Consider the following 13,853-nt stretch of genomic DNA (forward strand, 5'->3'; position numbering starts at 1 on the left):
CCCAGAGGAAGTACCGATCTCTCTTTGAAACTCTTCTGAGTTATGGGACTTATTCAACCATATGTTTACCAAGTATATATTTGGAGCAGAGTTATATCAGGATATTAGTGAGTCTATGTGAATGTTCTCTCCAATTTGCTGTATAATCACATTGGCTGCCCTTGGGGATATTCATTGTTGCCCAACATAAAATATTAAGCTAATTTCAGCACAGATAGATGCAATGTGTAACACGCTGAAAGTCACTTTTGAAGTTACCTTTATATTTACAGACTTGTAGACCATTTTTGATAAAATCCAATTACCAAGCTTCTGCTGTGCCCTGCAGCAAGCTGTTCAGACACATGAAACACTCCTCTTGTTACTAAAGTCCTCCTTGCTCTGAAGACCAAAAATCCTACCTTCCAAACTCTCTAGGCAAAATACAATTACAATGTATGTTCCTTTTCCTTTGGGGGCAGGAAAACGTGCCCAATTAGTGCTATTCGTCCCAACTTTATCCAAATCATTTTGGCTGTTGTATCGGCGCCACCCACTTTCATTGGTGTAGGGCATGCCGTAGGTACCTGAACCCCATGACCTATGGCCATGACCCCTTCCAGTCACACCTGCCCTACATTCAACTGCCAATTCCTGCATTTCTTTGCCTGAGGGTTTCCTCTGGCTTTCAGAAGCCATTTTGCCCACTGCTTGTCAAGCTAGACCCAACAGAAAATTAATAACCCCAGAGAAGCAGCCGACAAAGACAACTTAGTACATAAAATCCCAAGCTCCTCCCCTCTCTGGTAGGATAACACTAAGCTAGTTCTCTTCTGTTGCTTATTTACAGTGTTCCAGAGTTTCCCCAATGGGATGAAGTGCCAGTTGCCCAAAGTGCTAACTGGCCTGAGAATGTACATCATTGGCTTTCTCTCTCTCGCATTCTCACTTCCCTAGTGGCATTTCTTGGGATCATCTCCTACTGATAAACAAATTCTTGTCTCAGTACCTGTTTCTGGGGAACCCAAACCCAGACAATCAGGAAGTTTTAGTCTCACTGCAATAAGAACAAGGAAAATATAAACACTCAATGAACCACAAGCCCCAAAGGAAAAATTAAATCTAGAGAACATCACCTAATTCTAGTTTGAACTCAATCTCTGAGTCCCTTGAATCAACTTAGGCTCATTTTACCCAGTATAACGAGATTACTTCAGATGATGGGCAAGGGTTTCTTCTAGCACTAACATACTTTTATTTCATGATGACATAAAAGTGCCTCTTAAAATCATGGTATTATGGGACTGGGGAATAAAAATGTTTTCCAAACAGTTCTGCTGTAAGGTAGGCAAGGAAAGTTCCCATGCCCTGTACAAATCTCCCAATCCTCTCATAATTGGTATAGTGACTCCATTTCCTTCAAACTTTATATTTCAGGTAAGGTTTTGAGATGGTTCTTTGAGGTGTGCTTATTAAGTAAATAAGACAGCAAGGAGCCTCCCCTTGCTGCCGGTCCTGCGTCAGGGAGCCTTGGAAAACCAAGCCTGTGGAACATTTCTTTATCCATCCCTATCTTCCTACCCTCAACATCCTCATCAGTGTGATCATAGGTAATAGTTATTACCACCAAGAAAGGGAACACATTTGAAACTTATCTGGCATGGCTGAACTGAAACAACTATTTTTTGAGAAAGAGGGGTTGCCCATTAGGGCACTGAATATAACAACAACTGAAAAGGAAATGAAAGAGTGGGGAGATGGATGCAAGAAATAGTGTTCTTGGAGTTCCCGTCGTGGCGCAGTGGTTAACGAATCCGACTAGGAACCATGAGGTTGCGGGTTCGGTCCCTGTCCTTGCTCAGTGGGTTAAGGATCCGGCATTGCCGTTAGCTGTGGTGCAGGTTGCAGACGCGGCTTGAATCCTGCATTGCTGTGGTTCTGGCATAGGCCGGAGACTACAGCTCCGATTTGACCCCTAGCCTGGGAACCTCCATACACCGCGAAAGCGGCCCGAGAAATGGCAAAAAAGACAAAAAAAAAAAAAAAAAAAAAAAAAAAAAAGAAATAGTGTTCTTTATTTCAATCCTTTGGTTTAAAAGGGCTGCACAGTCATCTGATTTATAAACAGCCAGATGTGAAAACTCTAAAATTCCTAATGAAATGCATGTTTGTTTCTGTTCTTTCTGTCTTGGAATTTTTGCAGATTAATTCTCCAAGGTACCTCAAACATGTCATTTGCAAACCCCACCTTGGTATCTCTCTCTCTGCTCCAACTCTCATTTCCTTGCCTCTTGTTTTCTCTCTCTCTCTTCAAAAACAAGTTCTCCTAAGGCAGCGAAAACAGGTTCTCCTATTCCAGCAAAGAGTGCCAGCATGCATCTAATACCTCGTGTCAGAAATAGGATAACTTATCTCCTCAACTGAAAACACAATCTATCCTGAGATTTTTGTCACCATTAACTCTTAAATATCTATCACACTTACACACTTGTCTCCACTCCCACCGCGACCAACCTTGCTCTCTGGTGCCACTGTCACCTTTTACATGCATGATTACAGACACCTCTTAACTGGCTGTACTGTGGAAAACATACTGGAGGAAAACCAGAGTTCATATTCTCTGACTCCCCTAGAATCAAATCCTATTCCTCAGCTTACAGGTTAAAATATTTTAGTGGCTTCCTCATGATCACAGGATAAAGATCTTAGCACTTAAAACGGCCTACAAACCCAAGGATGGCAAACTCCTGCCTAACCTAACTCTCCAGCCTCTGTGCTCCAGCTGCAGTGAATTTTTTTTTTTTCAATTCTCATCCAAGGACACACACCCTTCTTCCAGAGGGCTTTTGGATCTCTTTTTCCTGTAAGTTGCAATGTCCATCTTCCCTTTCCTGCTTTCACTTGGTTTCAGCTAATTCCTCTTCATCTTCCATTTCTCCCAACTCAAAACTCTCCATGTCAGAAAGGCCTTCCCAAAAGCATCTCTCTAATGTCAGGTTACTTGGATAAATGCCCAGAAGGAAAGGGTTCTGGGAGACGTAAGAAAGTTGGCAAATAATGATGGTCTCCCTGATTGGTGGATGGTGGCCCCCTAGAACATTGCTGAGAGGACAGCTGACAGAGAGATGAGCAGAGTCAGTCATCATTGATGTCTCAGCAGCCAAAAGAAAGAGGAGTGCGGCTTTTGCAGCAAATGTACTGCCTATCTGCCTTCCCCACCTCAGGCTCCAGAGATTTAGTTTCTTTTATACAAGTGAATATTAATAGAGCAATACCTGAGGTGTGTTTCTATCATCTTCTCAAGTTTTCTTAAGGGGAGATACCATAGAATAGAAAAATAAGCACACATCTTGCAGCCAGACCTGCTGATTCTAATTCTCAGCCCCCTGACCTATTCTATGCTTAAGGTTCAGAAATGTTCTCTAATTCTTTGGAATCTGTAAACTGGGGATACATTCCACAACAAAATGACAGGAGAGTTGGTGGTTTTACATGTACATGGATTGCCATACCTTGCACGTAATAAGCACTCAGGGATTGCTATCTGTTTTTCTAATCGCTGAAAAATAAGGTATAAATTCAAATGGAAACATCATATTTAGGTGCTCACCCAGGGTGGGGGATTCACTTACTCTGGGCAAATTTTGGAGGATTGTCATTAACGTCAGTAAGGGTCACTGTGAGTGTTGTGGTCCCAGAGAGGCCACCAGAGTGTCCACCCATGTCTTTGGCTTGGATAACGACCAGGTACTCCTCCTTGGCTTCTCTGTCCATGTTGGGAAGGGCAGTTTTTATAATTGCTGAGAGGGGAAAAAAAATGGGAGAATGACTTACAGGCCAACAGCTCATTCAAAAACAAGTGTGTGAATCACAGAGTCAAACACACACATACAGAAACATACAAGTGCATACATCAAGTCCCTATTCAGATATTTTTGTTTTCTTTTGACACGTAGCTAGTGTGCATCTCTAATGCCAACACCGAGAAAGACTGTAGTCATAGACATCAGTGGATAAGTTGCAAAAATACATTTTATATAAAAAAAGAACCTGCAAAAAATAGACATTAGAAAGTAAGCTGAATGGCATTCTTGCCTACCAAATTAAAGTATAAATCATAACATAGCTTCATCTACCCAGGAAAACCCTGGAAGTGAAAGAATCTTACAATTTATCACAGACTCCAGTTTCCCTACTAAAGAAGTAAATACACAAATAGCTTGAAGGCTCTGAGGTCAAAGATAAATTATTCTGAAGCTCAGAAATACATCAGAGAGATGAAAGAAATAAATGTGTTATTAGAATCAACTCAGATGAATAAAGTGCCAATCAGAATTAATATAGGCAAATGTCTAAAGCCTAAAGCACTCTTTACCTACATCTGTATTTTAATTGTTTAGTTACATCATATGTATTATAAAAGTAATAAATATTTAATATTTTAGATAAATGAGAAGACATAGAAAAGCAAAAAAAGGGTAAACATAAAATTATATGAAATAACAATATCAGTGCAAAATATTAGTAGATTTTTTTGACATATTATCAGGGTTTCATTTTTCTGCCTCTGTGTACGTTTCATTAGTAATTTAATATTCTTATTAAAGGTTCAAAATCTGCATAGATACTTCTGAAGTTACCTTGAAAAATCTTTATTTAGCCCTCTCCCTACCTTCACACCTCCTTTCATTGATGCTGCTGACATTTTGATGTATATGTTTGCAAGGCCATTACATGTATACGCATACAATGTACATAAGAATATTTAACCACAAATACGATCACAGTATAGTCATTGTTCTGGGGCTTTCTTTTTGCATACAATGGATATTGGTGAGATGTGTTAATATACAGAGGTCCAACACATTATTTCTTAGAGCTGCCTAATGTTTCACTGAATGGAGGTACTATGAATAACTGAAACATTCCGATACCACCATTTTTTCCCATTTCAAACAACTGTCTGATATCATATTATGATACTATATTTTTGTTCTGCATTTTTACTTAAACTCTATGCCACAAGAGCCCTGTCCCCGCAATTGTAAGAGGCCATAATAAAAATGTTTGTGACGAGCCCAGACTAGCCCTCGTGAATGGATGTGTGTAATCTCTCTGGCTCAAGTGAAAGAAAATTTCCTGCATTAAAGACAATTTGCCCCTCACTTCTAACCCTAGAGACATCATAAACGTTCAATTCAAATTGAGGATGAGCCAATTTTTTGGCCATGTCTGAGTTGTAATCCTGTTTTTTTTTTTTTTTTTAAACTTATATGCTCTAATTAAATCATCTTTCTGTAAAAGGTTTGCAAGGAGTTCAAGCCCTGAATCATTCAAGTAGCAGACAAGGCACACAAGTGTCCTGGGAAATCTAATCCACCCAGGCAGGGAGCAGGCTCTGGGAAAAGCTGTGAGCTCTCATGCACTTTATTAGACCTTGAAACCTTAATACCAGAGCTTCCCATTCAGGGATCAGGCAATTAGATAATCCTGCCTATTTGGAAATATGGATAGTAACATAATGATATTTTTCAATATAATGATTTGTTTCAAGATTTGATCATATTATCATATAACTGAATAGGTCATACTCACATGGTTATAAACAAAAACAGAACGAAGAGAAAAATAGACATAGAGCAATCACTCAGGTTTGGATCACCGTGAGGCAATGTGGGAAAATAAACAGATAGGCAAAAATCAAGAACAACACTAAGACAAATCATATCCTTAGCATGATGAAAAGCCAACATGGCTACTTTTCCTTTGGATGTGTATTTTCATAACTCAGAGTATCTTCAGCACAGGCCCAAGAAGGATCAGGAAATGGTTTTACTCCTGTGATAGTTACATGGGTAACTGGTAGTTTGTAAAGTTTAGGTGCCATCGCAGTTTAAGGTCATGATGAATTAAAGTCATCTGTTGGACCCTGAATTTGACGTAGAGCTTCTAATAATAAGAGAAAAGGGATATAATTCCTCAAGGAAGGCAGCAAAGTAAGTTTTTTTCAAAGAAGGTGACGGGTGGAGGTCTACACATTCATCCTCTCAAGTTACTTCAGTGGAAATTTTTATAGTTTCCTCAGAGTCAGAGAAGACTGGCATGTATTAATCTCATCATTATTTAAATATGTCATGAGAATGTAAATTAACGAAAAAACCGTGATGTCTCTCAGACGCCTGGAATTAAAATAGTTTTGAGGCTCAGCTGCAAACAGCATACCTGGGTTAATGTCTCTGAGTTGCATGAGAATATGACATAGCCTCTTAAGGAAGGACCTTTGCTTTAATGGGACAAAAAGAATTCCCTGGGTCTCCACCTATCACAGAACGTTTATGTCTGTACCTCCACCAAGGTACAGAGCTTCATACCATGTACAATGCTTAATCTACGGACAAGTTTGAGTCCCCTTATAAATGCTCCCTCCTATGGAGGTCAAGCCAAGTTTGGTTTCTCATATTATCCTCACACTTTAGCTTTGTGGTTATGAACAAATTATGGAACCACCAGGACTCATCTGCCCTCTAAAATGGAGAGAAAAATTAGTCTCTCATTAAGGGTATTCTAAGACTAGGTGAGATAAATCATGCAAAGTTCTTGTCACACAGTAGTTACCCAACCACAGTTTCCCTTCCCCTTTGAGCTTTCCAAAGATAATTTATTTAATGCTTATCTGGATAGTGGTTAGTGTACTGAACACTCCCCAACTGCTCTTCCAGATCCACTTTCCAGCATCCTCCACCTACTCTTGGCATGAGAGTGACCTCTATGGATGCTTTACTTCCCAGCTTTGTGTTAGACTCCACCAACGTATGTTACCCCAGGAGACAGTGAGGCTGGAGCAAGGTGAGGTTTCAGACTACCTGGTACCTCGGTCACAGTTTTGGCCACTCTCTGGTTATTGTCTTGGGATAATGCTAGAGCAAAACTCCAGTGGCCATGAGTGGTCTCCTTCCCTTGCACCTTCAGGGAGAGGAATGAATTAGCTCTTCTGCTGCTTGTGTTGGTGGTGCTTCACTACCCCTGGCTGGTCTCTCTTGACCTAGCCATACTTTTCTCAGTACCTCCTTCATTATAAACGCTCCTCATTCACCCCCACTCCTGCTAGGATCCGAAAAGTTATGGTTAAGATACTGGTTCTTTATTCAAGTGTCAAACATGTTTCCACCAGGTCATTCCTAGAGACACCTGCAACACAAAAGGACTTCAATGTAATCACATACTGCTGTCTCAAGACTGCACCTTGAGATGGTCAGGTAGGTATTTGTTTCCTTACTGTTAAATGAGAATAAGAGGTATTGTTCATTCACTTCAGGGAAGTGAGTGGCTCACAATGACCCAAATGGGAGGCTGCACACCTGGGAGTTTTCACACCTTCTTCTTTTCTTATGTAACACCGGGGGGAGGTGTCTTCATATTTGAAGGCAAGCAGGAAGTCTCTCCAAAGTGTCTTTAGGGCATGCCACACACTTAATGGGCTTCAGGACAAATTGCATAATTAAAAGTTCTTACTTTGCCTAAGCCTGTTACCTCTAGTCTCCACCTTACTAGCAGCAACTCCTTAGAAAATCCAAGACAGAATTTCTGGAACATCTTTCCTGCTAACTTGTGACTGTAAAGGTAGCAAAAGGAAAACCCCAAGTACCCTTGGTCCTTCTGTTTTTCTCCTTGTGTTGGAGCATATCTATATGTGCTACCTTTTTAAACTCCTATTCAAAAGGCTGATCATTTCACTTGCTTCAATATGGCAAGATGTTAATAAACTCCTAAAATAGAAGCTTAAAAACTGCCTTAAAGGTTCCTTCTACTTCTCCTTCCCTGAATTATGTACTTTGGTACACATATTCTCCCAAGTATTAGTAGCTTTAGGCTGTTTCTTCTGTAGCCAAGAGAGAGGACTTTCTATATTTTAAAAATTGTTTCATATTAAATATCCCCAAACACAGAACAGAAAATATAGTCACAAGTCATTTTCCCTCTTCAATTTGAGAAGTCAAAAATATTCAGCTATAAAGACTAAAAAGTTACTCCAAATCTCAATTAAATAGCATTTTTATCCATTTTCGACTGTGATTTTAAGAAGGCAGAGAAGAGATCCCTACACCCTTTCAGCCAACATAAACTAACTGAAAACACTGTGTGATGGCGTAGTTTATTTTATTTTAGGCCATGCCCAGAGCATGTGGAAGTTCCTGGGCCAGGGATCCAACCTGCACCGTAGCAGAGACACAAGTCACTACGGTGACAATGCCTGATCCTTAACCCACTGATCCACCAGGGAACTCCTGATAGTACTCATTTTAAATAGCTTCTGGTTGCCCAAGACATGAATTTTGTTGCTCTTTCTCAAAGTAGTGGTCAAGCAAAAGCAGTGCCCACGTCTTCCCAGGTGGTTACAGTCAGACATGCTCAATGCCCAGCAAGGTGTTCATAAGCTTAAATATCATGTTTAAACTTCCATTACACCCAACTGGCAACAAATTCGAGTTCTAATTTTTGGCAAGTAGTATGACAAAATGCTTTCTTCCAGGTCAGTCGGTATAATGCCTTAATGTAGGCATTTGGTAAATAACCTCAGAAAAAAAGAAAATCCATTTAGTTATTCTAAGCCTGGTAATTTCAGCCCACGACTGGGAGTTGAAACAATGAACATGGTTACAATGGTCATCTTTGGCTCTTGTAAGTTTTCAGCTCAGGAGTGTCTGTAGGGTTTAGACTTAGATACCTTAACTAGTTACTCTTGGGGAAAAAAAATCATGGAACGTCCCTGGAACACATTTATTCCTTGAAAACGGGGCGCTCACATCTGGAGTAAAAAAAATCCACAACAGACATTTGGAAGGATGATCCTGTTCTGTTGGATCCTCCATCACATTTCATGAAAAGTAGACTCAGAAACGGGAATGTAAACTATTATATTCTAGAAATGTTTCCCTGGACTCCATTTTGAAAATCTCAGCTCATCAGAAAATCCAATTACTGAGAATAGTTCATTCTCTGCAAACTGAATTCAATGGAGATTTTGAACTTGGCACTGGGAGTTGGGGGGTGGGAAGATAGGAGATGGGAGGTGAACCCTAGCAGGAGGATTAACGGGAAAGAGGGAATCATCTTGCTCTGAAACAGGCATTCATGACCCTACTGTGAATAGACCGATGTGCTTGATTCTCCCGTATTTAAGAGACCTGGTTTTATCTTAACTGTATTCAATCAAATGGAGATTTCCCTAGTGCAGAAGTTTAAGAATTTAAATCCTAGCCTGGCCCAAGTTCTTCCTAAGTACTAAACAGCTGTTCCTTATGTCTCATCATTCATGGAGTACTTCTGATTACAATTCAGTCATCTCAAAAATTTAAAACTTGAGCCTTTTTTTTTCCCCTTCTTCTTCCCATTGTCTTTGGTGTTATCATTTGAGAGGCATTTTGTATCCATCTCGAAGACTCCTTTTTATAATTTCTGTGATATCACCAGATTGAGAGGCTTCACGAGAAAGGCAAGGGGATGCTGATTAACTCCTTTGTCATTTTGAAGGCTGATTACTGTAATTCAGTCTTTGCGGGTCTCCCAGATTGTGCTGTTCAAAGATTGCAGTTGATATAAAATGCTGTGCTAAACTCCTATTTGAATAAGACTTGTCGAACACATTATCCTAGTTATGAAACCACTAGGTTTGTCATTCCCCCAAACTCTTGCCAATGTAACATGCAATTATCACCTTACTGTCTGTGAAAAGGGTCTTTCAATTCTGAGGTTAAGTGGTGCAAATTCACCAGGGATAAAGTCTTTGGGGGGTCATATACTGTACCCATACTTTCTGCCGCCTATGGAATTTGTACCACTTGTGGCGGTTCTGACAGGTGAGGGGTATAAGCAGCAAGGTTTCGATACATGCCCACCATATCACTGATTAGCTGGTAACTTCAGTAATGCCAAAGCTGCACAGAGACTTCACAAAGGTGAAAGGGAAACATTAAAAAACAGAAAACGGAGTTCCCATTGTGGCGCAGCAGAAACAAATCTGACTAGTAACCATGAGGATGAGGGTTTGATCCCTGGCCTCGCTCAGTGGGTTAAGGATCCAGCGTTGCTGTGAGCTGTGGTGTACGTTGCAGAGACGGCTCAGATCTGGTGGTGGTGTGGCTGTGGCATAGGCTGGAGGCTACAGCGCCGATTCGACCTTGTAGTCAGGGAACTTCTATATGCTACGGGTTCAGCCTTAAAAAGACAAATAAATAAATAAATAAAAATAAAAACCAAAAAACAAAAAAACAACTGTTCAGCCTCCATAGGACTTATAAAAACCTGCGTTTACCTTTCTTTGTGACCAATAATTTATGAATTAGCTAGATGATAGGTAGCTGGATAGGTAAAGAGGTACATAGAATGGTATGGATTTGGAGATACTAGATTTCTCAAAGATTTCTGGTGCTTTTTCAAAACATCACGTAATTGGAAAACATCACGTAATTGGAAAACGAATGCATTTAATGCATTGGGAATCAAAATCATGCTTAGATAATTTGGCCTTTTTTCAATTTTTCTTTCTTTTTTCTTTTCTTTTTGCTTTTTAAGGCCCAACACACGGCATATAGAAGTTCCCAGGCTAGGGGTCAAATCGGAGCTATAGCCATGGGCCTATGCCAGAGCTACAGTAACGCAGGATCCAAATCACTTCTGAGACCTACACCACAACTCAGGGCAACACTGGATCCCCAGCCCACTGAGCAAGGCCAGGGATGGAACCTGTGTCCTCATGGTTCCTAGTCAGGTTCCTTATCACTGAGCTACGACAGAAACTCCTGACCTGTTTTTTTTGTTTTGTTTTTTGTTTTTTGTTTTTGTCTTTTTGCCATTTCTTGTGTTGCTCCTGCGGCATATGGAGGTTCCCAGGCCAGGGGTCTAATCAGAGCTGTAGGTGCCGGCCTACGCCAGAGCCACAGCAATGCGGGATCCCAGCCATGTCTGCAACCTACACCATAGCTTACGGCAACGCCGGATCCATAACCCACTGAGCAAGGTCAGGAATCGAACCCACAACCTCATGGTTCCTAGTCAGATTCGTTAACCACTGAGCCACGACGGGAACTCCCCTGATATGGTTTTTTCTTTTCTTTTTTTTTCCCCCACTGTATAGCAAGGGGATCAAGTTATCCTTACATGTATACATTACAATTACATTTTTTTTCCCACCCTTTGTTCTGTTGCAACATGAGTATCTAGACAAAGTTCTCAATGCTATTCAGCAGGATCTCCTCGTAAATCTATTCTAAGTTGTGTCTGATAAGCCCAAGCTCCCGATCCCTCCCACTCCCTCCCCCTCCCATCAGGCAGCCACAAGTCTTTTCTCCAAGTCCATGATTTTCTTTTCTGAGGAGATGTTCATTTGTGCTGGATATTAGATTCCATATGATTTTTTTTTAAATTAAGAAAACATTCCAAGGAAATTATAAATTTCCTTTCTCCTAACCCCTTACAAAATTAAATTAAAATGTTCACTTTTATTGTTTGTTATCATTTAAAACACAAGTGATTTAAATATATAATAATGGGAAATATTAAACTAGTGGTTAAGGTTGTAGAGATCCAATGCATAAAATATCAAGCAAACACTGCAAAAATACTGTAGCATCATAAAACACTTATAACAATTTTTTTTGTCTTTTTTTTTGTTGTTTTGCCATTTCTTGGGCTGCACCCGCCGCATATGGAGGTTCCCAGGCCAGGGGTCGAATCGGAGCTGTAGCCGCCAGCCTACGCCAGAGCCACAGCAACGCGGGATCCGAGCCACGTCTGTGACCTACACCACAGCTCACAGCAATGCCGGATCCTTAACCCACTGAGCGAGGCCAGGGATCGAACCTGCAACCCCATGGTTCCTAGTCGGATTCGTTAATCACTGCACCACGATGGGAACTCCTTTTTTTTTTTTTTGTAATTTTTAAATTTTATCTTAGAAATAATGTATGCTATGATCATATACTTAAATAACTGCTTATAACAATTTTGCAAAGAATATAAATGAAAATGATGTGTTTTCTGATGGAATTGGAGGTCCCCCTCCAAATTTCTCAGCATGTCATTGAATTCTCCTGAAGCTCATCAATGTCATGTATAAAAAGATATTAGCTGCAAAATAAGAATTTAAATAGATATTATTACCTAAGATGTAAAAATACAATGGGAACTCCCGTATTGGCCCTGCAGAAATGAATCCGACTAGGAACCCTGAGGTTGCGGGTTCGATCCATGGCCCCGCTTAGTAGGTTAAGGATCCGGCGTTACCATGAGCTGTGGTGTAAGTCGCAGGTGTGGCTAGGATCTGGCGTTGCTGTGGCTCTGGCGTAGGCTGGGGGCTACAGTTCCGACTGGATGCCTAGCCTGGGAACCTCCATATGCCGTAGGTGCGGCCCTAAAAAGACAAAAGAGAAAATAAATAAATAAAAAAAATAAAAAGACAAATGTTTTACTTTCTAGATAGGTATCTAGATATAAACATACAGAGAAATATGTAAATATATGTATATGTTAGTATTTGCCATCATAAATAAATACACACATATGTGTGGGTATTTATATACACTCACAGGTGGTACACACACACACACACATACTTTATGTTTACATTTCATAAATATATACACATACATATATATGAAGAAATGTTAGATATTAATGCAGTGGTAATAATGAAGTAAACCTATATTATTTTAAAGATTACAAAGATGACATTCAATGATGTTATAAGAACATTTCTCACCAACCTCAAAATGGTAATGCCTCCACATTGATTTCCAAGTAATAAAAATTACATTTTTTGCATCCGAATCTCTACATGACTTCTATCCAAATTCGTCTTTACTACAACACTACACACATATGCCTTTGATTCCCCAGATTCTTACTTTGTTTTTCCACATGATCTGGTACCCCTGCAACTTGATGTGGATATTGCAGCCTAGTCCACAGTTGCCCTTTATGGACTTTTAAAATTCCACTCATCCCTGCAGCTCCAATGGTGCAGAAGCAAGAAACCTTCCCAGACAGAACTAATCATTCTCTTCCTTAGTCTCTGACCCACCTTCGCTAGGAACTTCCTCATGCCACTTTTCTGTTTCTTCTTCATTTTACCACTTGCCCCATTATGTCAGCCTGTCCTGATAGTAAATTACTGAGGACAGCAACCATGTCTCATTCACCCCTGAATGCCCAGGATGGAACACAATCAATCTCTGGCCCATAATCGGTATCATTAAAAGTAGGTGGGAAGAAAACAATACAAAGAAGAGAGACGGTAGGAGGGTGTAAAGAAGGAAGAAGAAAGAGAGACAGAAAAAAAAAAATAATTGTCATTTTCTCCTCTAGCCACTTTGGGGACTCAGCGCTGAGGTGTGCAAGGACCTGGTAAATATTAATAACTGTTGTGTATCTGGAGACCAGAGGCATTCAGATACAGTTAAAAGATAACAGAGCTACTAAGGAGAAGGGTGTCAAGATTCAAACCCAAGTCTTGCTGCCTTCAAGGCTCAAAGGAGACTCAAGGGCTAGTCTGTATCATGGTATGAGTCACTTCTTAAGGTCATGCAGGTTTGCCAGAGGAAGGGCAAAGCACCTCATGAATGCCGATGAAGTAGATGTGTTTTGCAGATTAAGGAAGCCAGGGGTGCTGACCGTCTCTTTAGATATTGTAGCCATTTCATAATTGACATTTGAGTTATGTCTTAAATGTCTCAGGAAACATTTGTGTTGAACTGTTCTAATATTCCAGATGTTCTCAGGATTATTCCAAAAAGAAGTGATGCTGGTGAGCTAGGTATACTAGTAGCAGTTCAAGAACTGAGTTATTTAAGAATGAATACATGAAAAAAAAATTCTCT

General features: G+C 40.2%; 1 protein-coding gene across 7 annotated transcripts in view; it reads right to left on the reverse strand.

The window, feature by feature from the left end:
• CDH8 (cadherin 8) overlaps window positions 1–13,853 on the reverse strand; it is a 721,537-nt gene that overhangs the window by 154,207 nt on the left and 553,477 nt on the right. For all 7 annotated transcript variants that reach the window (XM_021093979.1, XM_021093977.1, XM_021093978.1 and 4 more), the window contains one exon: window positions 3,612–3,779. In XM_021093979.1, coding sequence (XP_020949638.1) covers window positions 3,612–3,779 — 168 coding nt within the window. The remainder of the gene's footprint in view (window positions 1–3,611; window positions 3,780–13,853) is intronic.

Source organism: Sus scrofa, chromosome 6 (genome assembly GCF_000003025.6).
Source record: "Sus scrofa isolate TJ Tabasco breed Duroc chromosome 6, Sscrofa11.1, whole genome shotgun sequence".
In the NCBI taxonomy this organism is placed as follows: domain Eukaryota; kingdom Metazoa; phylum Chordata; class Mammalia; order Artiodactyla; family Suidae; genus Sus; species Sus scrofa.